At 40.8% G+C, this 27,064-nt stretch overlaps 1 protein-coding gene across 3 annotated transcripts in view; it reads right to left on the minus strand.

The window, feature by feature from the left end:
* Positions 1 to 4,538: 4,538 nt before the first annotated feature.
* The window catches only part of PCNX2 (pecanex 2), a 149,571-nt gene continuing 127,045 nt past the window's right edge, over positions 4,539 to 27,064 (minus strand). For all 3 annotated transcript variants that reach the window (XM_077782114.1, XM_077782113.1, XM_077782115.1), the window contains 7 exons: positions 25,139 to 25,242; positions 17,622 to 17,766; positions 16,377 to 16,607; positions 15,751 to 16,025; positions 14,587 to 14,774; positions 8,617 to 9,065; positions 4,539 to 6,146 (listed from right to left, as the gene is read on the minus strand). In XM_077782114.1, coding sequence (XP_077638240.1) covers positions 5,973 to 6,146; positions 8,617 to 9,065; positions 14,587 to 14,774; positions 15,751 to 16,025; positions 16,377 to 16,607; positions 17,622 to 17,766; positions 25,139 to 25,242 — 1,566 coding nt within the window. In that variant the 3' untranslated portion in view covers positions 4,539 to 5,972. The remainder of the gene's footprint in view (positions 6,147 to 8,616; positions 9,066 to 14,586; positions 14,775 to 15,750; positions 16,026 to 16,376; positions 16,608 to 17,621; positions 17,767 to 25,138; positions 25,243 to 27,064) is intronic.

Below are 27,064 nucleotides of genomic sequence, written 5' to 3' on the forward strand. Positions count from 1 at the left end.
AAGGTTGTGCTCTAAAGACACACTAATCCCTTAATTACTTCAGGCATTCTACTCAGACAAAACACCTTTTTAGATGTGGAGGACTTGGGACCAAAGTAAAGTTTATCAGGGCTGTGTGCCATAGGTTTTTGAACAGAAACCTCTCTGCACCTAAGTGTTGGATGCTCTCCTGTTTCAATGTTAAGTCTCTTAAGCTGTAAAATATGCTGCAAAAGAATAGTTCTTTCAATGATTAAAGAGTTCTCCAAAATCTAGCACAGTTTTAGTGGGGCTGCTGTTGAGTCTTAAATGAGAAGTGATGTTTAAAGCTAAATAAAAAATTGAGGAATTTGACATTTCTCTGGTAGAGGCCAAAGAGGGGAATTCTGTTCGGAGTCAGTCTTCTGAATTCTGGTTTAGCCAGTATTGCTGTGAGATCACTTTAAGTGGTGTTTACTCCCCATTTTAAAAAAAGTAGATATATTTCCTGCATGTAGTGCCATGATGCCTACTGCAGTCCCATAATTCAGTAGAGTGCAGAGAAAAAAAAAACCCAACAATTACAACAAGTTTGTGGAACTTTTGATCAGTGCCTCTAGTACTTTAAACCCATTGTCTCATGGTTTTGTACTGAAGCTAGACAGTCACTAGAAAATGCAGGTGGATTTTTCCTTCTCTGGAACTGTGAGTGAAATATCAGCCCTTTTAAACTAATGCATAGTTTTGATGATGGCATCAGTGTCTCTTGTTTTTTGCTACCTATCTCAAGACTGGTGAGTGTCATTAATTTTTTGTCCTTTTTTAATCCCCTTTTCTCTCTGAGCTAGAGTGCTTTTCAAGAGAAATAGAGATTCTGTCATCTGTGTTCAGCAGGAGAATGTAGATGACCTTAACAGTCATGTCTGGCCTTTAAATCTCAGATGGTCCTGAAGATACGATTTGCCTGTTGCAAATATACATTGAGTGAGTGAGAAAGTTGTATTTCCAACTGCATGTAAGTTTTTGTGACAACCTGTGTTTACTTAAAAAGTAAAAATTTGTTGTCTGGTCTTGCACTGGTAAAATACTTGGAAGGCCTTGAAAGCATTGTAACAGCAAATGGAGCATTCAAAATTCCCCCGATGGGCCAATTTTATTAATAGCACACATTTGGTGAAAAGCACCTCTGATTTACCAGCTAGATTCCAGATGACAACATTAGTGCACCTGCAGGTTTTACTTGGTGCAAAAAAGGGGTGAATGTGAGGTACCAATTACTGTCTCAGAGCCTGAGAATCAAGGATGTCTTTGGCACAAGTCTTGTAATTCCAGCATAAAATTGCACAGAGCATGGAATAAACAAGATCTGCATTATTTATCAAGCATTAGACAATGTTTGATTTGTAAAACTGAGTGAGAGAGGTGAATCTTTGATACTGGACCTACTGCAAAGTTAATTATAAGTAATATGTCTGCATTGCGGATTTAAGGATGTAGAAGCACTAGTGAAACATGGTAATTAAGTACCAGCTCCTAATCCAGGGAGTAATGTAATATGGCAATAATTGGGTATTTAAAAAAAATGCATTGAAGAGAAGATGATTATCACATGCTGGAGAATCTCAATGGTATTTCTAATATTCTATAATGAGCTGCACAAAATTCAGCTAATCTTTAACTTAAATTTTCCAGTAAGAGAAGAGCTATCAGTTGGTGGGCTAGAGAGAAATGCAGGTGACATTTCTTGCCTTATTCTAATAAGCAGTATTTATAAAAAGCTGTAAATGACATCACAGAGAGTCCTAAGAACTTAATAGTCTCAGAATGTCATTCATAGATATTATCTAGGCATCATGTCAAGGGAAGAAGATTCACTGTAAGTCCTTTTCATTGAGACTTGTCTTCAGTGAAGTGAATCCCAACATTTTCTGCCTATGGGAATGAGGTGAGACTTTGCAACAAAGACTTCAGTTCCTCACAGAGTAGTTGCATGACACTACAAAATGGAGGGAACAGCGAGTACCTCTGAATTTTATTTTTGGACTAACAGAAATGAACTTTACAGACTACGTCCATCACTGGTTCCTACTTGCTTGCTGTGGTGGGAAACAGCTGGGCTGAAGGTCAGGGTGGGGCTTGCTAGTTACTGGTGGATGTGAGGAGTTCAGTAACCTGTGTTTGTCTTTTGTAGAAAGTTACTGAAAGTCTTTCTGTCAGATCTTCAGGCCATGGTTTCACTATTACAAGTGTAGCAACTGGCTTTTACTATATCATGTAAACAAGGGTCTATTTGGGAAAGGAAATTTTAGGAATGCAAAATGTGGAGGTAAGTATCCCATGCTCAGTGCAAAGGCTGAAGTACTGTATTTATGTTTGTTTTACTATGAACTCATTATCCTCCATCCTGCAACCTGTTGTATTGTTCATGTTCCTCTTTGGTTGCCGAGGCAGTGTGAATAAAATCACTCTTAGTGTTTCTTTTCAGCAGTGGTTGGTGATGTTATCTGAGGTTAAGCTGGGGGACGGCAGAAAAGGCCTCCATCTCTTCATCCCTTCTGACTATTCTATGAAAGAATGGCATGTACAAATGGTCTTGTGGATTGAGCACTTGATTTCCTCAAAGGATGCATTCAGCTTGCTAACAAGATGGGAACATCACTATTTTCATGTTGTAGAAACAAAAACATTCTGGACTGGCTGAGTGAGGTAAGTGGCCTCTGCAGCTCTGGAAAAATTAAGTGTAGCACCTAATGCAAAAAACCTTGATGGAACTCTTGGTAAAAGGTCCTTACATGGTGGTGGCAGTATCCTTCCTGCATCACAGCTGTAGCAAGACATGAGACATGTAGGCAAACTGTTAAGCCTGAGCAGGTTTAGGGCCAAGTTTTAACAGTGTCCAGCACCCATCAGCAGGGTCACAGATGACATAAAAGCAATGAAAATCACATTTGCTTTTCATTAAAGGCCGAAACCTGCTCGAAAAATGGTGTACTTCCATCTTGCAACTCTGGGGCACCTCACATATCAAGCTGTTTTTCAGGAGTAAAGGTGTCACTCAAAGCCTTCATGTGCATGTAGGCACTGGTGCTGAGGACTCAGGCGCCTTTTGGTGTTATGCAGAGCTGTTTGGAGCAGCTTATGTCCAAATTAAGGCTTTGTGTACAGGTTAGGTTCCTATTAATTAGCTTAGTGTGCATCGGAGCCCTTAAATGCACCTTCTGTCCCAAGCAGAGTTCACTGGGTGTATCTCTGTCTCATGCAAAAATGGGGGCATCTAAGATGTGTTTAATCAATACAACCTCATGCCTAGTTGCAGGTTTCATTTCTAACCATTATGTCAGATTATTCTGTGGAAATGTCTCATATTTAAAACTGATGTATATAGCAGTAGTCATATTACTGTTACAGCAGACTATCTCCAAAAATATGGAGAAATGTTACATGGGAGAGTTTGTGCTCATTTTCATTCTTAATATGTTATGTGTGCTTGTTAGCGGTCACTCAGGTTTTTTCAACCCACTATGCTACAATAGCAACTTTAAGACAAAATAAAAAACTGTAAGACATGGCTACAAAAAAGGAACTGATGTTTGACTCTTACCTTGACTCCTGTTTTGCTGTGTTTGCTCGCTGTTGACTCCACGAAGGCGTTAGAACCTGCCCTTTCTGGCAGCCACCCTGTGCAGCAGGAGTCTGGACTTCATGGCGTAACTGCTGTTCCCAAGGAGTTATGCTCCAGGAGACAGTGGGAAGTCAGGAACTGTGAGGCAGCTGCATTATTTTAGGATGCAGTACCAGAGGCTGTGGAGGTGGTGGAGTCTTGCAGAAGATGTGGTGCTGGGAGAAGGTGCTGTCACTGGGCCTCAATCTATGCTAAGCAAATACAGTGGCTGCTGCTGAAAGAATCTATGCAGTCATTCCCCAATCTAGTTTAGTATGCTTGAGTTGGATACACAGAATAATTTAGATTGATTTGGACTACTGGAATTACTTATTTTTGATGGAAATTGATTCAAACTTAAAGATATGAAAATTGGAGGTCTAAGTGATGGTAGGTGAATATGGGAAAGTTCTTGGTGCTTTCCAGAGCCACCTGTTTGCCCTGCCTCCATGCAGGAAGACAAAGCAGTGATGTTTTATTCTGTGGACTGCCATGCAAAAGCCCCAGAGCAGAAATGGGGCTGGTAGCTGTCAGTAGGCGTCTACCTCTATAACCTCAATCCTTCATTTGTAATGAAGCACTTCATGGACAGTGTGGTGGGACAAGAGTCATCATCTGCCTGAACTGGTCAGAAGGGAGCAGCTGAATTCAATTTCCTCTTCCACATTTCACCTGGATACTAGAGGAGACATTAGTAGGGCCTGAACTGCATTGATGACCATGTGTCTAGAGGGCTGTATATGAACACTCTGCTTTTGTCTTTGTAAACATGAGCAGAATCTTTCCTATATTGTGCTAAGCTTTATTAATAACTCATCAAGATCTGATGTGAAGTAAAAAAGGTTTCTTGATTTTGTAAGGCAGAAAGCAAGTGAAAACAATTGCAAACAGAAGACCCAGAAACAGCTGCCACACAAAATATACTTGGATCATTTTATTTTCACTCAGTCTTACTTAGTTCTACTACTGAGATCTGAAGTGTGGCACAGTAGGAAGCTCAGAATGCAACTGAGTATTGCCTAACAGTAATGAGACTTAGGTACAGCATCTCTTGTTAAATCTTGTTAATTGGGACAAGACAGCCTGGCTGCACATCATTGTGTTGAGATTTAGAAACTATCTATGGTAGTTACAGTAAAGAGGAACAGCAAGACACTGATAGCTGCAATTCTTTTTAATTGAAAAAAAACCACACACGTGTTTGTTTAGACTATAGTAGAAGGATTTGTTGTAGCCTTTTGGGTTTCAAAGTAGTCATGCATTCCTGTAAATTGGCACTTCTCAAACCTTGTGAAGGCATGGCTTCCCTTTTTGTATCATCTGTCTTTATTGGCAGCAGCTCAGTTTTCTCTGGGGGAGAGAAATCAGAAGGCTTTGTAATTACTGGCTACAAGCGTTTATGGACAGTGAGCTGTGTCCAGCAATTAAAGGTATTTAGCTGTTCCCTTCCTAACACAAACACTTCCAGACAGTAATTACAGCCTGCTTTGCACTTTTCTGTCCTTGAGGAGGATTCCCCGTGGCTCTTTTGCGACTCCTAAGGGTACTGTTGCTTAGAATTTGAGAAACACTACTGTAAACCAAACAGGAGCACGAGATAATACCTAATTTATGCAAAGCTGCTTTGCAAATAAGGTGCACCATATGCTCTGAAGACTTTCCATGCACTGGATACTTTCTCTTCTTACACTTGACTTTTATTAATTGGTGTAGCGTGGTTTGTTCACACAGTATTTCAGTATGGCTGCATGCAGTATATCAGTCTGAGATGCTGTGTTGCTATTCAGCATTAGCACCTGCATAACACATCAAAGAAAAATGAGATTTGCTGTTGGAAAAAAAATCAGATTTAGCTGTAATGTTACAGGACACTGTACTGTCCTTTTATGTGTTCATTGCTTCTGTTCTTAGTTGCCTCTTGCTATATACCAAATTTCAATTAGTTTGCATGCAATCAGCTGTTTAGTTGTGGCAGGAAAGAGATGTCTTTTGTGTGCTTTTCACTGAGTTGTATTAATATTTCCTACTGTATTTGTTTGTGATTCTAACCATTCCAGGGGAAGGAACGTTAAACATTGTATTCATTGTTGTATTCATTGTTCTAGGATTTACAAGAACCTGAGATGAAGTGGCACTGTGTGTTTTTTTAGGGTATCTTCCAACCCTACCCATGCCAAGGCCATTAGCTGAAGAACATCTGCTCTGTAAAATTCTTGTGTGGAAGTTAGAAAAATAAACATTTGAAGGTTGCTTATTACATTTGAAAGAACCTAAACCCATGTGCAGCTTCCTGACCTAACTCTGTCTGTATTTAATGCTAAGAAGCACATGGCCCTTGTGCTAGTAATGTTCCTTATTGCTCCTCAGACAGACTCTGCTGAGAAGCGGTGTCTTCCAGGGCCATATCTTCTTGGCTGGCCCTCCTGCACTCCAGGTTCCGACTCATGAATAGTGCATGGGCTGGACCTGCCTCCCGCTGGGGTCTTGGTTCTGTAGCATCTGTTGCTTCACAGGTCTCAGTGACTTGCTGGAAAGTAAGAAAGAAAAAGTCAACTAGTTTAGGAAATTTCAAGTAACACTTCAGCTATTTTTTGAAGTGATGGGTGCAAAGAGTTTAAAAATTGACGTAGGGATGTCATTCTGTGAAACTCCATGGGATTCTTAACATGCATTATTCACAAGGGAGTTCTGAAGAGGTACTTGTCACACTTTGTGTAACGCATAAATTTGGAAGGAAAAGCAGACCAGGAGCTGGAGGTTTAGTACCACAGATGTACATGTATAGAGAACTGTAAAGGAATTTGGATTGAAAAGGACTTCTGGAGGTCATCCAGTCCAAACTGCTGCTTCAAGCAGGGCTGACTTCTAAGTTGTTAAATTGGGTTGCTCTGGTGCTTGCTTTTTACACCAAATTTTAAATCCAACTTACAAAGAAACCTTTTCATCAAAACTGGAATGCAATTATCAGTCTGAAAACGTTAAGTGCAGTGCCACCCCACTGCAAGGAGTCCATTAGGATAAAAGCATTCCAGAACTTTGCTGTATGAACATTGAAATGAAACGCTTCCTCTTTACTGCTTTCAATCAAACGGGCACCTGGCCTCTGAGCAGTCACTTTGGCCAGGATTCACCTCATCTAAATTTCACCATGTGGTCTTGCTGTGTCATTTAGGCTACTGATGGTTGGCAGAGAAATGCAGGTTTCCCAGGGGAGAATTTCCTAATAATAGCTCCAAGGATGAAGTGGATGCAGGCCTCTTCACTGAAAACAGAAGCTTTAACAGCAACCTACTGAGACATCATGCCCAAATTTTAGATAGCTTAAAGTTTGATAAGGTGAATTCTACTATTAGTATCACAGACTGGCTGAGTTCTTGCAGATTAGGCCATAAACTCCTGAGAGTTGGAATTGTACCTTCTCATTGGATATATTCAGCTGTATGTGAGGAAATATTAATACTTGTTACTGTAACAAAGTAGGATTGGACCCAGATGCATAGCATTCAGCTGACTCCTGTTGAAGTTCATGGCAAAACTCTAGGGATCTGTACCACACATGGTGTTTTAGGGTTCAGAGTAAAATACACACAGGCCATCCTTGGCTTTACACACTTGAAGTTTGGAGAACTCTTTGGAAACTAGGGAAGTTATACACAGTTCAGGAGCATAGTAACAGAAAATGCTTGGGACTTATATCTGCAGTCTTCCCCTGTCACCACTTTGGTTTCCATTAGTCTGTCTAATTATGTTGTCTGATTGCAGTCACCCTTTATGTCTAGTCCATCTTCTCATTTTTCTGCTTTCTGGTCAATTTTCAAAATTCAGGCAGCAATGGATGGCAACCCAAGTTAAATAAATACACTTAAATAAACAATAAAACAGTAACTACAACGTGAATTGAATTTTTCAGGGAAGATAGGAATAAAACTGTGAGTATATTGGGAAGAAAGCTGGAAGTTTTTTGTGTGTAGTGTTTTACTCTTAAAAAATGCTTCATCACAGGGAATAATGGTTTCCTTTTATAAACATTTCATGCAGGATTCCTTTGACTAACTTTCAGCAACAAGGTTTCAGGCCTTAGATTGAATTTCTGGTCAGAGGGAGTGACAGAACAAATGCACTATGCAGGGAAAACCATTCCTTTTCTTACAGATAAAATAATTTTAAGTCCTGCTCATGCCTTAAGTTTTAGCTTTCATATTTTTGAGATTCTGCCTAGGTGTGTAGCTCTGAGCTTCATATTAAGTGCTACTAAGTTCTCTTCACAAAGTAGGTAGAAAAAAACAATCATTTTCCAGCTTGAGACCAAGGACAACTGTTAGAAGCTTCAGACCCAAAAAGTGGGGAACTGAAGAGAGCAGACAGGGAGGATGGAACTTCATAACCTGAAGCTGTAATTGGACAATTAACCCCAATATGTAAATAGACCAAAACTTATAAAAGTGTGAAACCTTGTGACCAGTCATCCATTTTGGATCCATCTTGGGTGTAGCCCTGGCCTGGCTCTTGTACTGGCCAAGGTGTATCCTTTAAGGCCTTTTAATAAATACCTACTTTTTCTTTTAACTCTGGCTAGTTTCTGTTCTAGGTCAGCCTCTCAAGGCATCACTGCATAGGACTTAAAGCAGGCAAGGAAGGAGCTATTTAGTCTGCTGTGATGTCTACTCATCACCTGGCTGCAGAAACTGGAGACATAAGTCCCTGTTTTGAGTGAAAGGAAAAGCAACTTTGCCCCCGTTTGCAAGTCCAGGTGTATGCATAACAGCCCCCCCATCAGCTACTCACAAACACTCTCACAGACACACTAATACTAAACAGTCTCATTGTGATGCAGCAAAATCCCCCAAAAATACCAAAATCCCAACACTGTTTTGGAAAAAACTGTTCTCTGACCACTGAGAAGGAAGAAACCCAGTGCTGGTGAGGACAGCTGAGAACCAGACAGGCGAGGAGAACAGGACTCAGACTCAGTACCACTGTTCTAGCTTCAGCCTTACCCGAGCTGCCTGGCTCGCTGCTCTGGCAGATGGCCCCATGGCAATGTTCATACTGCTGGATGACTGCGTGTCACTTGTGTTGCCTCCGTCTGCAGCCGAGAGCCCAGAAATCACCAAAGCACTTGAAAAACTTCTCTTGCCGAACAGCAGGCTGAGAGTTGAGCTGGTGGAGGAGGCCAGGCTGGACCTGAGCATTGCTGCAGCTCGGTCCTGCACAGTCAACTGGCCAGCAACAGGAACAGCAGGGGACTGAGAAAACACAGATGTTGCTGAGTTGTGGAATGATAGCTGACTACTAGAAAGCCTTTGGGCAATTTCATGGGCAGATGTAGACGTTTGGATGAAAGGCTGCCGGCTTTCTACAATTGGTCCAGAGTGACTTGAAGCAGGGGGCCTTTGGTTTAAAGCACTGTGTGCCTGGACAGATTGACTCCTGGGTTTTCTCCTGCCTTCAAAAGAAAGATTAATATATTTAAGTAAGTGGCATTCTGATAAACTCCATGCTATTGACAGTGCCCCATATGTACATATTACTGTTGGCATATTACCACTGGTCTTATTAGCATAAGAACTCCAGGAAACTCCTAAACTTATGAATCTTTCTGTGTTTTCAACTACAGGTGTTCTGGGTTTTGGTCAAAATAGCTCTAGAAGTTGTGCAGAGTCAAAAGACAGGGAAATGAGAAGAGACCCCAAGCAAAGCACTCTAATCACAGGCTCACAGCTATTCTGCTATGTAGAGTTTAATCAGCCCAGTGAATGAGTGAGCATAGTGCTGCTCTAACTCTGCTCCCCTTTGACAACCACACTAATGGAATGTTGAATATCCACCTTAAATGGCTTGATATAATTAAATGCAACTATAAAACCAAAAACTCTATGTTAAAACAATGGCACATTTTAAAGAATTATTCCTGCATATGGGCAGAGAGAATTTGAAAATTCAGCCAAGTGGAAGAATATAGCATTCAAGCCACAAAACAGTTTTTAAGATTAACAGTAAATTCTGAGTTCCAAGAGAGCCATTTACAGTACACCACAGACTTGAAAAAATGTCAATGCTTTTAGGTAGGATACAGTATTAGAGGTCTGAATGAGACCCACATAAGACTCTTGTCCCTTTCTGGGCAGCATGTCAATGCAGCCATCACTGGCTACAGGAAGTAGATCAGATAAGCTATTCTGACATGCCTAGACAAATCCTTCCTATACAAATACATCCCCATATTTAACATTTCTATCAATACCTTCTGTCATTCAAGCAAACAATTTCTGTATTTCTTATGCTTGTGCATTTGAATAGCCACAGAATGAAAAATAAATCATAAAATACTGGCCAGTGAACCCAACCAGTGGCCTGCTTGTACCCAGGCATTCTGCCATGGGTTGGTGTGTGCCACAGGCCCCAGCAGAGTTCACTGTTTCTGTAGACAGTCTCTAGCCCAGGCATACACAGCAAATACCCAGTCACAAAAGTGCCTGCTTGGGTTTTTTTGCTCTCTAGGAAACTCCAAACATTAACACAAGCTGGCATTTTGGTTTCCTAGCTATAGCTGTAGGGTGAGCAGTTGATGCCAGGAAATCTGTTGAGAGCCATCAACACAGAAACAAGTTTTTTCTGGCAGGCATTTCCAGGCTGTTGGTAATTTTTTTTTTTTTCTTTTTTTTTTTGGTTTTCCCCAATACATGAACTCCTCCAAATACTGAAATTTTGCTGGCATAAAGGAATATAAATCTCACACTATCTTCTAAAAACATGACTGCTGAATTCATGCAGATTCCAGCAATGCAGAATTTCATATCCAAGCCATTTGCATCATATGGCTGAAAAATGATGTTTTACATCCACAGACCTACTTTTCAGAGGCTGGTATCATTATTCCTATTTTTCAAATGCTGAAGCAAAGAGAATTTAGGTAACTTGGCACAGAGTCAGATGATCAGAGCTGGGCTACAACGTAACTGGAGCTCTCTAAAACCTAGTTGGTTTGGCAAGTGTTGGACACTTTCACATATCATTTACAATGTATCTTTAGATCTACTTTTATACTCCAAACAATAAAAAATTATTTTTCTAAGTAATAAGAGCCCCAATATCTCTGCTGGAGAATGATGGGACAGACACACATGGCTCTTGGAATCTCCTGGACAATGCTCTGAAGCACAGGATGTGATTCTTGGGGTGGTTCTTGCAGAGGCAGGAGTTAGACTGTCAATGGTCCTTGTAGGTCCAGTGCAAGTCAGGATATTCTGTGACTCCATGGCCCCTGTGTACTGCTCTGCCAGTGTCCTCTGTCCTTCAGGTGCAGTGAGGGGAGCCAGGCCTGGCTGCCGTATCAGCGGCTGTGCGCACATTTCGCCTCTGCAGGGATTTATGTTCTTCAAACCCTGGGGTTCTGCTTAAGTGCTTTTGTTTTTACATCTGATGGCTATTTCAAGAGGTTACCTTTCTTAAATAAAAAGAAAGGACTGGAATTAAGAACAGAGGGGCTGTGGTGTGTTACTTTGCACCACGGCTAATGTGGCCAAACATCTGTGATTTAAATTGTGAAGCTGCTCCCTGTCCAAAAGTATTCTATATTAATTCCAAATGCAGTGGCTGGAGCACTGGGCAGGAGACCACCCGCATCTACACCTAAAAAACTCTGTCCCTGAAAACACTGAGAAAAACAAAGGCTGTTCTATAAACTGCATCATGAACTAAGGAAACTTTGTGGGAGAACCCCACATGTTTCCAGTGTTCCTGATTTTGGTCGCACTTTTATATTGGGCTTTCATTGCATTTTGCAATTTTGCAGACTCAGTGGTACCAGGCTGCAAAACGCAATATGAAATATGAAGAAGTTAAATATGCTTGATGCACAGATTATGATGGCATTGCTTTGATTATCTAGTCTGCTGTCCTATATAGCATGGGCCATAGAACTCCCCAGAATTAATTCCTGTGTGGTTTTATTAATTACTGCTATAATTTTTAAAAATGTATCCAGCATCTCCAGTCATGGAAAATCCACATCAACCGTTAATCTTTTGTTTCATTATTTATTTACTCTCTTAATATTAAAAATGTGTTCTGGATTTCAAATTTGAATTTATTTAGTTTTGTTACATCCAAATCTGCTGAGACTAACAGTCTTTGGTCACTTTTTGTTACCCAGGTAAACACTTACAGACTACGATCAAGGCATTTCTCACAATGCTAATTGCTGGAAAGCACTTTATCTTTCAAACAGGACATATTTCCCAGAATTTTGGTCATTTTTTGGCTCTTCTTTGAAGTGCTTCCAAATTAAAAATGTCCTTAAATTAGGGCACTAAGACTGCACATGGCAGAACAATATTATTATTTTTAACAGGCATAGCAAAAGTTCTTTTCCTATGCTGTGTTATTGCCTTGTTGTCCTGGTACTTACTGAAGAGTGAAGAGAGCTGGTTTTTTAACCAGCTCTCTTGAAGCCCTTCTTGAATGAGTCATTTGGTTTTGCTCAATTAAGCATATAGCTTTGATAGCCCCTCTTTCATGTTCTTTGTAGCTTTTAGGTTGGAAGGAACTGTTTCATTATCAGATCATAGAAATACATTATCTGTGTTTTTTTCTCGAAATAAACCAGACATTTATTTTCTCATTTCTACATACTGCATATTGGCAACTCTGCCTTTCTATACAGTGACAGATCAAGACTAGTGCTAAGATTTCTGTTGCTTCTAAATACTCTTTAAAAATAAACAGCCACAAGCTCACTTTCATCTTTTTGTCCCTAATGGCGCTAGCCAAAAATTCTTCTTGTTTCATTCTCTACAGTATCTTAGGAGTGAATATGGATTTCCATTTGCTACCATTTCCTTGGATTTGTTGTGCATATCTTAACAAAAGCCAGACTGCTTTTCTTATCTAAGTGTGACTACGTCTCTTGATTATGTTTTCCTGGGCAACCAATCAATATGTTTTTTTATACAACTCATAATTAACTTACTTTATTGTATGGTATGCTCAGGATCGTTATATCACAATTAAGTTCGCTACTCTAATTACTGTTGTGTCAAGTTATGAGTATGCACATGGGGATTCCTCTAACTCTAGACACAATTAAAAGCTGCAGTTATTTTATTCTTGCAATGTGATTTATATTCAGGGCAAGATTTATTCCAGTCCTACCCATTATCTTTAATGATAGGTCAAAATGATTTAACAGGAAACAAACAAGTGTCAAACCCATCCAGCTCACTGCTTTAATTTATATAATAATACCACAAACTTGTTGAAATGTAGAGCTGATTTGCTTTACATTACAAGTCCTGATCCCACAGTGATAGATCTCAGTGACCCACTGGCAAACTTAGAATCTGAGAATGGCTTGGGTTGGAAGGGATCTTAGAGCATGTCTAGTTCCAACCTTCCTGCTGTGGACAGGGGTACCTATTACTAGATTAGGTTGCTCAAAGCCCCATCCAACCTAGCCTTGAATACTTGCCAGAATGGGGCATCTACAGCTTCTCTGGGCAGCATGGTCCAGTGCCTCACTGCCCTCACAGAACAGATTTTTTTCCTAATATCCAATTAAACCCCTAAACTCTCTTCCAGTTTGAAGCCATCCCCCCTTGTTCACTCCATGTTCTTGTAAAAAGTCACTTTCCACCTTGTGAACTCCCTTTAGGTACTGGAAAGTCGCAATTAGGTCACCCCAAAGCCTTCTCTTCTCCAGGTTGTACAAATACAATTCTCTTTGCCTTTCCTCGTATGTAATCATTTTAGTATCCCTTCCCTGGTTTATGTCCTTCCTGTCCAGGGACCTCAGAGCTGGATGCAGCACTGCAGGTGGGGTTTCACCAGAGCAGAGAGGCAGAATTCCCTCCCTGGCCCTGATGGCCACACTCCTTTGGATGCAGCCCAGGACATGTTTGGTTTCTGGGCTGTGAGTGCCCTTGACTGGGTCACATCCGGCCTCTCATCCACCAGCACCCCCAAGTCCTTCTCACAGGGCTGCTCTCCATCTCTTCATCCCCCAGCCTGTGTGGATACCAGGGATTCCCCTGACCCAAGTGCAGCACCATGCACTTGTTAAACTGCATGAGATTCCCATGAGCTTGTGCAGGTCCCTCTGGATGGCATCCCAGCCTTCAGGCGTGTCACCTACACCACTCAGCTCAGTGTCATCTGCAAATTTGCTAAGGGTGAACTCGATCCCTTCATCTATGTCATTAATGAAGATAAGAAATAACAATGGTCCCAGATGGACCCCCAAGGGACACTGCTTGTCACTGATGTCCATCAGGATCCTGGACCACTGACCACTACCTTCTGGATGTGACTGTCCAAACAATTGCTTATCCTTATCCTTATTAACATTTCCAATGTAAAGTTCACTAGTTCCACCTTGCAAATATGTCTGAAGCACTTCTGAATCCATAATTTGAGAAGGGCTCAGCTGTTAGTTGACAGAATGATTGGCAACATTTAATTTTCTCTTGGTAACTGCTATATAGACATAAGAAGCTATTTTCCAGTTATTTGTTCTCCACATGCACTGATGAGTAGCCAAACCAATTCCTCAAATAAATTGCCACGGTCCTTCCAAGATAATTAAGATTTTTGCATGCTTTCTTTCTGCTGTTCCCAGCCAACAATAAGCAGAGGTTCACCATGGTACAGGCTCCCTGCATGGCATGTGTGCACTCCCTCCTATCTGCATTTCTCATTCTGGCAGCTGTGGCACCTGCTAGGCCAAAAATTACCCATAATGGATTTTGACAGTGGAACCTTTGGTGAATCACTTCTGTGTTACACTCTCCCAGTAAATACCTGGAACAATATAGGGAAGCCATCTCCTACATGTTCTTGCTCATTAGGAGAGACAAATTGCACTCTCTGAAATTAGTTTTCCTCTGGATTTGAGGACTCCCCAAAGGCATCTGCCCATGTGACCCCCCAGGAGAAGACTCCAGAGAAAGGCAAGTAAATTGTGCAAATACCTGCCCGCTGCTGGACCTCTTGAGATGAAGTTTGCAGCTGAGGGGTTCCATCCCTGGTGGGCTGTGAGCTACTGCTCTGGCTTGAATTCCCTGTGGAATTGTTGCTAGATGAAGACCCTCCTGCACTATCCACCTCTTCAACATTGCCTCTCTCGTGGTGAGCTGCTGCATGACAGTCTTTTCGCATTCTGTTTGCAGGAACACACACAGGATCAGCCACTTGTTGCACATGAAAATTTGTGTCACCACTGTTAGTCGCCCTCAAAGAGTGTTGTCTCTCACACCACTGTAGGTCTTCTGACATTTTATGAGATGGCAAAGATGATGGTGTGATAAGCTTTCTTAGAGCAAAATTGTATATGACACAAGACAATTGTATGTGACCCTTGTCTGTGTTTATTGGCTTTGGAATCCTGAAATATCTTAGGGCTCTTTATCTAATGTTACAGTGTCTCCCAAGATTAACTTCTGCATGAGGTAACTGAGTAGCAAAGAGGAATGGGCTGGAGAGAGCTCAGAAGGATGGGCTGCATAGTGGGAAACTAGCATGTTAAGCCATTAGATATAATATTGATATTTTAATGCAGGTCTTGGTATGCAAGCTGGCCCCCATTGTGTCTCCATGGTGCCCTGCCTTTCCTCAGCTACAGTGGCAACAGTGCAGGGAATGAGGCAAGGGAGCTATTGCTTTGTGAAAAGTGCAAGTAAGAATGGGAGACACAGTGTCAGGGACTGATCATACATAGCTAGGGGAAGTCAGGCAGCTTTGGTGAACAGCAAGTATGTTTTTAGGTGTGCTTTGGTCAAGAACAGTAACTTGGGGGTAGATATTTAACTGCCAAAACTTTGGAGCATAACTCGCCAAAATCCACCAGCAAAAAGATACCCTTATTTCAATGGCATAAACAGTAAAATTCCATGGAATGAGGGAAGTGTCTGTAGTGATGTGTGATTTGAATGACTCTTGTTGTACATGTAGAAAGCTTTGTCATCAATGAGTTAACGGATTTTCTATTTGTAGCGCTATTTTGTTATATTCCGAGTTACTTGCAATTAATTTTTTACTCACAGATAACAATACGGAATTACTCTCTTTTAACAGAAAATACAGGGAAACTGAGACTGCAGGGTCTCTTATCAGCATAGCCAAAATTTAACACCTACCTTAACCACTTGGATTTGAACCACTTTTTAATGTTGTCCAAACTGACAGGTCCCCCCCAAATGTTCCTCAGTTGGCTGTGTGTCCCAAGGTACGAGGTGGTTAAGGGGGAAACATACATTGGATATCCCAGTGGCTGATCACATGAAGAATTAATTAAGTTCCGCAACACCTGTTTGTTGTTCTGGATGCTTCCTCTCTCCGGGTTACGATTGCGTAAGAAAATCAGTTCCTGCTGCTGGCCAGCCCAAAGCCCTCTGACACACTCCTTGTTGACCTGCAGGTGGGTTAAAACATGCAGATCATGCAACAACATTTGCTACTCAAGATGCAGAACTACAGGATCTAAGCAGAACAGCAGTGGCTGAGCATGCAAACACATCATGATGTCTTTGCACCAACAGCTTTTTATGAACTTTTGCAGCTACTCCCTGGAAAAGCCTGGAATGTTATTTCAGAGACACAAATGTGGACAGCAAAATGAAAGTCAACTGAAGAGAGCTCTTTTGGCCACCAGCTCCTACTTTAAAAACTACAATTAACTTCTCCTTTTGGCCACATTACTCAGAAATAGTACTAGTTACCAGAGCCCTAAATTACTGCAATATTAGAAAGACGGTGTATGTACCTTGATCACCTTGAAGCTCAGGTAGCTTTTGTGGAGCATGATAACTTTATATTCATCTGCTCCTTCATCTACCACGTGTCTGAGAGTCAGCAGCTCCTCCCGGTTGGACAGGACTGCGCTGCGCCAGGCTGGGTCCCCCTCATGGCAAATCACAACTTTTTCTTCAAAGGACTGGATTGCTTCGTACAAAACTGCTGGGTCCTCGTACTCATCCGGGCACGTGAACTGGTCCTGGTCGTAAAGGAAAAAGTACCAAACAGGTCAGGTACATTCATGAAAACACAAAAACTATTGACAGTAAACAAAATACTGGCTTCCAAACAGTCTCCAGCTGGTCCCCTCCAAGTGACTTGACACTTGATAAAGAGTATCTTTTGGGAGGTTCATTTAACAGTGACATAGAAAGATACTATTTCAGTTTTATTGTAACCTGTTCTGATCTCATGACTACACTGGACAAAGGCACTTGGAGAATACCAGCTTATAGTTTTGTTTTTTTTTTTTTAATGGAGTGTGCAACTATGGGAGGCAGAGCTTTTGGGTAAGTTGGAGAGAGGTATCACCTAGGAGAGTCCACAGTTGTTGTGGAAATTCTTATTTTTATTCATAAATCCCCACCAACAATAGCACAGACTGGGAATCCATCAGCAAAAAACACAACACTGAAATTTCATCCAGCAGCACCACGGACAGCAATAACACCATAAAATTATTGTGCCAAAGAAGCAGATACAAATTCACAGCAGTTCAGTAACATCCAGGAACAATTATAAATATCATTAATGATAAAAGCATATAATACTAAATCATAATGTGCCAGAGCAGGAACAAAATCAACTCCTAGCTACACAGACCCTGACCTGAAATTAGCAGTGAAATCAGCATAATCAATGTATTTCCCTTCAATCTAGAAACCACCTTTATAGTATCCACACATGTAACATATGACAAGATTTTCTGCTTTATTTTGATGAAAAATGCAGGGTCAAGCTCTGCAAGGTGGTTTCAAATGGGTAGCTAGGAGGTTCAGAAAAGAAAATCAAGTGATTGCAAAATAAATAAATGCCAAACTCTTCCATCTTGGTAAAGGATGTTTCTTAGAATAAGGTGTCAAGTACTCCATTTCCCTCTTTTTCCCACTACCCTCCTTTGGGCAGTAGACAGTTGCTAAGGTATCCTGCATTTTCTAAAGAAAACAGACACAACAGTAAATGTTAAAAATAAATGCATAAATAAATGCCCTACCTGGTGTAGCTTCAGAGACATTCGGATTGCTGGGGCAACAACCTTATGCAACAGATCCATGTCTGCAAAGACCCACTCATCTTTGGCTGCTATCCGGAAGTCTCCTTTAAACAGTGCATGGAGCCCATAAAGAAAAGAGTCCAAGCTGTAAGAGAAAGGCACCAGTCACTCCCAGAAGTCATTCCCATCTCTCCAAGCCAGACCTGTCAGTCACCAGCCTCGTGCTGACCTGTGACACTCTGGCCCAGGGCAAGTGCCTATGGTGGGAGCAAAGCAGGGGTCACATCACGTTTCTTTGACAACAAAAAAAAAATTCCTTGAGAGAGGCAGTTTTCCTTCTGTATGCTCTGTAAATGACTGGCCATGAGATGAATGGAATGAAAGATGTCCTCGGGATGGGTGACTGAGTCACAGGGTGCCTCAGGCGCTGCTTCTCTGCAGCTGTGCCAAAGAGACCAGGCCAGAGTGCCAGCCACACTCCCTGTGCAGCCAGCAGGAGTTGCTTCCTTATTTGAAAGTTTATTATCAGTCCTGTTAGCACATCTCCTTGTAAGTGAAAAATAATAATAGGAAAAAATACTTTCAGGAAATCTAAGACTTCTCACGACATTCAAACCTAAATGTGAACATTAAAGCAGATGTACCAAGAATACTATGTTTCAGAACTGTTCAGCAAACCAGGTGAGAGCAGAAATCAACCAATAGGTGCTTCCTACTCAAACAATGAGCCCTAAAGCAATACACACTGGGTTTCTTTTTTCTGATGTAGGAAACTAGATGTAGGCAGTTCTGCCTGGCCTTGCACGATGGCTTACCTGGACCTGAGATACAAGCACAACGTAAAAGCTACAAAATCAGATAGTTGTTAGAAAATGGTTGTGCAAGGGCTTTGTGAAGGGAAACCATGAACCTTCAGCACTGATCTGCACCCTGAATTACAAGACTCTCATGCCACTGTCACTTGCATAATGCTTGTAGGTGACTGCTGTCCCAATATTGCTCCAAAGAAGTGATCTCAAAATTGAGGAAAACAGAACCATCTATTTAAAACAGGCATACCTTGCAAACCCACAGGACATTGTTTCATCTACCTGCTAAGATTTTACTCACTCTTACAACAGCTGGTCTTTTAGATTGTAAAGACTCTGGGGAGAAGCTGTATTAAGATGTTAGTAGTTTTCATTACTGCTCAGCCTTTCTCTAGAGGACACATAATCTTTCCACATAATTGAACTTTCTTAATTATTTTATAAAAAAGAAAAAAACTTTTCAATATATTCTCTTCTCAGAGAGAGGAAGAAGAAACTGAGAGAATGCCTGGCCAGCTTTAAGGCATTCTAATTTTGCTCTTAGTGGATAGCATGTCTTAGAAATTAAAGTGGAAATACATATGTTGTTACCAGAGAAACAGCTAGATACTGATTTTCTCCATTAAAGCATCATGCAATCAACTAAGCAGTGGGACCAAAACTAGCCAGAAAGGCAGGGTACTGTCACTGATGGGAAAATAAGGAGTACAGAGAAACTTTTATGAATTCTTAACTGATTTGCATTTATTAGTGCTAAGTTATGTATTAAAACATGCCTATGTAAGACAGGCACACTCAGATCTTCAAAACATTCAAGCACTGATTTCAGTGGGAGTTATTATGTGTCCTTAAGGACTGAGTCCTGGTCCCCACTGACATTCAATCCATCTTCTTCACAGTTCAGAGAATGATAATATACTCAAACCCTGCTTAATAGCTAGGAAAGCCCTAGAATGAGCTAGCTGGGATGGTGGGAGGAGAATGGTGAGTGCAGCCAGCAAGGTGAAATATATGACTATCACCCCCTTTGAAAAGGTTACACATCAGGAAGACTCCTTTCACTTGCTCACCCACCAGACAACATCAGCATACACAGCTGAATCCCTGCCTGGAACAAAAAATATGTACCTAAATATTCTTCCCAAGAAGAAATTTTAAAAGCTACCTTGAAATCTGCATCTAATTATGATCTGTAGTATAGCTTTACCCCACATAATGCCCCCTGTATTTGCTCTGAAAAGTTGGCTGGGACAAAGTGAGGAGTAGGCAGGAGAGCAAACTGGTTTTTACATCTTGGGAGGCTCTCAGAGTCATGTCTGAACACCAGAGCAGACAGAGAGTTTGCATTCACATGGAAGTGCCTTAGGAGCATCAGCATCAGCTAAACAGGCTGCTGTGAACTGCAGGATGTGCTGAAGGCATGGCCAGGACTAGGACAGCCAAGCAAACTGCAGCCAAGCATCAGCAGAGGGAGTGGGGGGAGGCACGTACAGCTCTCCCTGGGCTTAGGGGAGGCTCATCCATTTGTCATCCCTCTGCATAATAAGTTCTCTAACTCAGGGGATTTTTAAGAACAAACATGACTGCTACAAGGAGCAAATCAGTGGTGGCAGTAGTTGTGAGAGGCTGAGAGTCAATTATTTTATATATTGTATTTTCCACCAGAGCGGTCTGGAGGAGATTGCTGTATTCACAAAACCATGGGCATCTTTTATTCTCCTGACAATTGTAATGAGGCTTTTGGGTACACTCTACCTATAATGTGACACTATCTCAAGCCATTACTTCTGTAACATGCAGCCTCCTTAATCCATATAAGATACAGCTCTCGTTATTCTTCCCATTGTTATGCTCTCTCCTGAAGACACTAATGAGATTATTACGAAGCTGTAAAAGTCAACCACTTTGATCTTAGGCCTGACTCTCATCCACTTCACTTTGATCTCAGGCCTCACTCAAGGTTGTTGCTATTTTCTTGGCCCACTTTTAACATACCTCAATTAGTAATCTGCTGTAGTTACAGGCTGCTTCAAAATATTTTAAAAACATCTTAAGGTAAAATTACATGTCAAAGAAACAACATTAATCTGTAAGAGACATAACCACGGTATCTGGCAACATTTTCAACCCTCTGAGCTAACAACCTGAAGAGCTGCTGTCACAACTGCAAGTTATTTTAGAACAAGACTGGTAGGTGTGTGGGAACCGTCAGCCCCTGGAAGGTGCAGAAAAGAGGGGATTAAGTAGAGCCACAAACACCAGAGGGAGGGCAACAGTGCCAAAGCAAATACTCCCTCCTACTGCACTCCTTACGCTGCTCCGACAGCTGAAACTAAAAACATTTAGTGCCAGCCTGAAAACAGTATGTATGCAAACTAATGAGCTGGTGAGTATCTCTGTGTGTATTTTGCATCTGCAGACCTTCTCCAGTGTCAACTGCAAGTTTATTTAAGGAATAAAGGAACGGGCATGTGTTTGAGCTAGTAATAACCTGAATGTCATAGTTCACCTGAAATATTTTCAGTGGAAGCCCTTCTAATTGGATATTTTGGATGACAGTAGTTGTGAGCTGAGTCAAACTTTTCTGCCCTGCTCAGCTCTGGCAGACATCAAGCTGCACTGTCTGCTTGGACTCCCACCAGCAGTGCAGCACCCTGTGGTGCCATGGTCCATGCCCTCTATGTCTTCCCCTCCCCTCAGCTGCTGGGCTGTGCAGTGGGGTGACCAGGTGGGAAGGGACAAGTGGGACCAGCTTCTTCCCTGGGTTTCTAAGTGAGCAGCAGTACCTCCAGGCAGAGGCCTTCCCTGGAATGACTTTTCATCCAAACGGAGCTTGGGGAACCTGAGCAGCCAATCTTGGTAGTATTGGAAGTATCTGATGAGAGATGCTTTATTGAGAGATTTTTGTATTTTTCCAAATCTGAAATTTTTACTAAATATTTCTTTACTAGTAGCTTTAGTGGCTGAATAGAATTATTCTGTAATTTTTTAACAAATACACAACTAAACATATCACCCACATTTGAATAAATTAATGGTAATGTCATGTCATTCTTCAAATTGCATTTTGTGCAGGATGCCTCCTAATGACAGTTTAAAAGAGCAAGTGATTTGCATTGCAATGTTCTGCCTCCTTAATGAATGCATTTATTATGTAATCTAGCGTTAATGTTAGGTTTCTACTGACATTTACATGAACAGGTACAGTGAATAATTATTTACATACATTATAAAAGAGCATTTAAAATCTTGGTTTACACAGTGACATTTACTGATTAATAGATTAGACAAAATCATGTGTAAATGAGTGCAAATTGATAGTTTGCATACACAATGTAAACTTGACTCTCAACTCTGTAGTGCACAGCCCATGGTAACATTACCTTTGCTCCACTGCACAGCAGTTGGGTGATTGTCACTCCTCCAAGACACAGCAAGGACTAGACTTAGTCCAGAGGAAGTTTCCTACTACCTACATAGTCACCTCTGAGAATGAAACATGAACTGCAGAGCACAGCAGATTCTTGGCTGGTTTGCTTCCACTAAACATCTGAAATGCTTCATACAGTGAGAAGAGTATGATGCCTACTTGCATCATACTTACATTTCCAAACTCATCCCAAAAGCTCTAGCAATGTTGTACACAAGATGGTCTACAGAGAGAATTAATATAAAATCCTGAGATGACGTTCAAGGTAAATTCTCAGAGCTTACCAGATAAATCTAAATCTGTATTTTTGTAATTCAGCAGTTCAGCGTGACAAAACGTGTTAAGAGCCCTGTCCTCTGACAAAATGAGCCACACCCCAACAGCCAGAGTTATGGAATGGCCTGGGTAAGAAGGGACCTTAAAGATCATCTGTTTCCAACCTCATACATGTGGTATATCTCCCTCTCATGCACACATCTGGCTGTGGGACTGCCTGCTCTGACCATTCCTGAGAAAATTAAAACCCTCTTCAGCACCACTAGGCTCTGAAAGGTTCCTGAAATATCATGGCACCTTTTCAAAGAAAAGGACTGTGAAGCACCACTCAAGGAAGCGTTCCTTCCACTTCTGAGGACCTCAGGTACCTCTGTCCCATGTGAATGAATGCAGACCTGCAGCAGTCTGAGAGCTGGGGGCAAGGACCAGCAGAACACTCGAGATTGCCCTGGGTGAGAGCTGCTGTGCTCTGCCAAACACAGAGAGAGGAGTGAAAGAAGACAATTCTCTGAGCATCTCCTTCTGGCCTCATCAGCATTGCACATGTTGGACAAAGTCTCCTCCCCTGGCATGCTTCCTGCATAATGGTATTCCTATTGCAGTCTCACTGACCAACTACTCATTTGTGTTTAAACAAGTTGTGCAGATCTGTCTGCTGCAATAAACACCATTAGTAGGATGCCCTTCATGCTCAAGTGAATGTATTTGGGGGATTTCTGTTGATAAAGGTCTTGATGTCAGGGGGAGTATCCACCTTGCTCCTTAGTTAATGATTTCTACTAAATTTGTTTTGTCCCTTAAAATATATATATTCTGAAAGACAAGAAGAAATGTCATTTACCAAGCTAAAGTCATGTTTTGTAGCTGCAGCAATTTATAACTTCAGCTGTGCTACTCAGATTCCTTTTCTATTGCTCCAGATCCTTCTGACTGTAGAAATGCATTAAAGGTAATTTAGCCAGGTGGGGAAGTGACATAGTTTTTCCACAGAGAAACTTTTCCAGGGAAAGCTTTTGTGAAGTAGCATTGGAAAAGATACCGACAGAAGCTTCCACTTAGTCCCTTTCATGTTGCAAAAATACATTTAAAAAATACAATTATTTGATACTGCCCTGGAACACTTGCTTTAAAAAAAGAAAACCAGGGCTTAATTGAAGATTATATAGAACAGGTTAAAAAAAAAGGGACAGAGCTGTGCACCTCAGATGACTACCCCAGTTTTTTGCCTTTCTGCAGACCTTCCCTCCCCAAGAAAAGTATTTTTAAATATGGAGAGTCCACTTATCAAAAGAGAGGAAGTAATTCAGTTCATTGCTATTTGTCAGATTTTGAAAAGACATGATATAGCTGACTCCTGAAATTATTATTAAAATCTTTACAGAACACTATACAAATAATTATGCTCAACATTCATACTTTCCATGTTCAGCTTTGGAAAGTCTCTGATAATATTATCCTTTTGCATTACCTACTAACCAGGTAAGCCAGTACAAATAGGGGACATTGTTATTATATCTGTACTAGAGCCAAAGCATTGTAATGAAGATTTTAAGATCCAGTAGAAAGTACATGCAATGTGATGACAGTTTTAGGAAGCTTTTGTGTTATTTTCAGATGAATTTCTAATATGGCTGTGACCCATCTATTGCAGGCACAGATCAAAAATCACTTTAATCTTTTCTCAAACAAATATCATAAATGCACATAAATTTTCCCATCATTCCCCCAAACTCTAAAATTTGGATCATCAAAAAAAAAAAAATAGGACAATTTAAAAAATACCAATGATTTACCTACCTAACATCACACTAATTTGAATGAATAGAAATTAAGGGAGAAGAAATGCAGCCCAGAAGAAAACTACTACAGGAAGGGAATGTGCAAAGACTAGTAGAAAAGAGATGACAAAAGCCACTTTAGAAAGCAGAAATCAGCAGCACAAAAAGAAATAAGCCACGTGAGCCACAAACATTTTGCATGGAAGACATAAAACAAAATGTTATAAATGTCTCAACAGATAACAAAGCTAGAATGAATATTTTAAAATACTGTTTTAACAAAATGCACTCAAAATCACGAATGCTGTCTCTGTTTGCTTGTTAGTAAGACAAACCCTCTCTAAGGAGCATGTTGATAGAGGTCTAGATAGCTTTGCTCACCATTCTGTGCCAACACAACAAGGTCACTTAGAAACTGTATTTATTCAGCTTCTCCATTGTTACTAAACTCCTGTGCACACAGAGGGTTCAAATAAATCTAATAAACCCCTAAAATTATGTGGGAAGTTAAACTCCATTAAAATAATCATTATTTCATTAATAAAATGCCTCATCTGTAGCACAGTGTAAATTATACTGTATAAAATCCAAACAACTCAGAACTCTCAGTGAAAATGGAAGAATCCCTAATGAAAATATAAGATGAAGAGCATATTTAGAAACAATATCAATGAAGCCTATTTTAATTAACCAGGTTTCCTAGGAAGAAGTGTTTAGAATGCATGAACAATGAGCAAGGTAGAATGAGAACAGACAAAGCTGCAGCCTCAGGAGATGAGAGGTTCTCCCTTCCTTAGTTGCCAGAATGAAGTGGCACAATGAACAGGAATACACCCCTGAGGAATACAGAGAAGAACCCTTATTCATTTATTTTTATTTAGCTAACTACAACTCAGATGACAGCAGTTTCTTCCTCTTCTGTAGATTTCTTCCTTCTACTGGAATGCCAGAGGAAGAACAGCATTCCAGTAGCCAGGCATAAGGTAACACAAGCAATAACCATTGGTACTCATTCTTTCAATCACAAATTCTGCTTTGTCCTATAAAATAATTAGTTCTTTTAGCCAGCCACAAAGAAAAAGATGATCAGGAATGACAGAAAATATTTTATGGAGGAATGAGATTTTACCTTGATCTAATCTTCTGTTGAGATCCCACATCACGTGAAAAAGGACAAACAGGTCTTTGTTTTAACATGAGGAAAAAGGGATTCCTGAAGATTACCTGATGGCCATATTGTGAGATGCAGTTCCCAAAGCTCTCCGGCCCAGTATACACAAGGCAAAGGAAAGTGTCACTAGAGGAGAGTCCTCATCACTGTCCAGGTGCTACAAAGTTTTAAGATTAGCATGTTACTCTAAGTGCAAACGTCACATTTAAAACCACAAATAGTGACATTCATAATATCTGCATGTACCTGGACCTGCACACCAAAACATTCTTTGCAATTAAACAGAACAAGAAGGAAGACCATCACCATCAGAGGATTTTTGCAAAATGCAAGCTTGTTTTGCCCACTGGCTGGAAACAGAACACTTCATTCTCAGGTAGTGAGATCCCAGGGTAAAGAAAGGAGCTTTGATGGTGGTGATGTTTTATTGTGGGATTTTTGTTTGCTTCCACTTCTCCCAGATCTGACATTGTAAACTGAAGGAGGTTCCTCATTGTTGGGAGACACTGCAATTGGAGACAGCAAAAACCCTTTTCATGGAACACAGTTTCTGTGCAACCTTACCACAGATTTCTGAAGTACAGTACCTTTGGAAAAGTTTGGAGGCGCACATTTTCAGTAAATAACAATACCTATCTAAATGGTTGATGACACTGACTGCCCATTTTAACAAGCGCTCAGAATATTGCATTTATGTTTATTAGCTCAGAAGAGGTTTTTAAACAAAATTTTCACAAAGAAAACTTTGCTACCATGCAGGAGGAAAAAATTGGAACAACCCCTCATGCATGTTAATCTTCAGGAGATACATGCATCTATGCATCCATGCAATGAGTGATTTCTTACAGCTTTCTTTGACTCCAAAACTGAAGACAATTATAATGGAGAAATGTAGCTCCTTCTATATAATATATTGATTTTCTGGGTTCTGTGTAGAGTGAACTTGTTTTTTTTTATCCCACCTCCTACATGAACTGTGCTTCTCTATAATCAATTAATTAAAAAACAAAGGTGAAATATGTAACAAAAAGATAAATGTATGTGTGTGTGGCACCAGTGCAGGCATTAATTTGCCTTTTGAAGCCTAACTTACATGTTTCAAGCCTATTGGCATCCCTAACTCTATTACTGAATTTGAAAATCTAAGGCAGAGAACAAGGGGAAAGGCATCAATTAACAGTGGCTTTCCCCGCAGCATGCAATTCTTTGTGTATCAGACCTTGGGAGCTGAGACATGGAGACGAGAAAGAAAAGAAGTGAAGTATTCCCAGTAGGAGGACATGGAAAGGGCTCAGAAGACAATTCAATGAAAACAATATCAATATCATGATATGCAAGGAAATTGCTGGAATGGTACTCAGCATCAGAGACATGAGAAGGACCAAAGTGGAGCAGAAATATTTGGTGATGTTACACCAAGTAAGGTCAGCAATGGGATGTTGCAGTCTGTGATCCTGAGTGCAAAAATGCACAAATACAGCACATCGTGGCCAGGAAAGAGACACTTCTCCACTTTTGCTACTATCAGCAATAATCAGAAAATTAGATGAAGGCAATATGCTTATTTGAAACAGTACTCTCCCTCTGGGCTATTTTGAGTATTCCATGGAAATACAGTAGTGCATTTCTGACAAACAACTGCTGACCATCAGTAATCTTAGTGGCTCAGAGCATGCAAATTCACAGCTGCACATCTGCCCTTGACCTTCCAGAGCTGTAGTGATTGCCCACAGTTCTGTGGTGTGGCTCATCTTTGAGTCATGAGCTGCCAGAGGTGACCTGTGCCAGGAGGGAGTGTGCCATGCACTCCCCTACCATCCTGCAACTGCACACAAGTATAAGCAAATTTCTGAAAAGGATACACAGACATCACAGGCATTTGGCAAATGCACCAATCATTGGCAACACTGAAGGAACTGTAATGCTCTGATGACATTCTCTGAACGGAACTGCTCTAGCAGTACTTCTGTGAACACTTG

Source organism: Lonchura striata, chromosome 3, assembly GCF_046129695.1.
Source record: "Lonchura striata isolate bLonStr1 chromosome 3, bLonStr1.mat, whole genome shotgun sequence".
Lineage (NCBI taxonomy): Eukaryota > Metazoa > Chordata > Aves > Passeriformes > Estrildidae > Lonchura > Lonchura striata.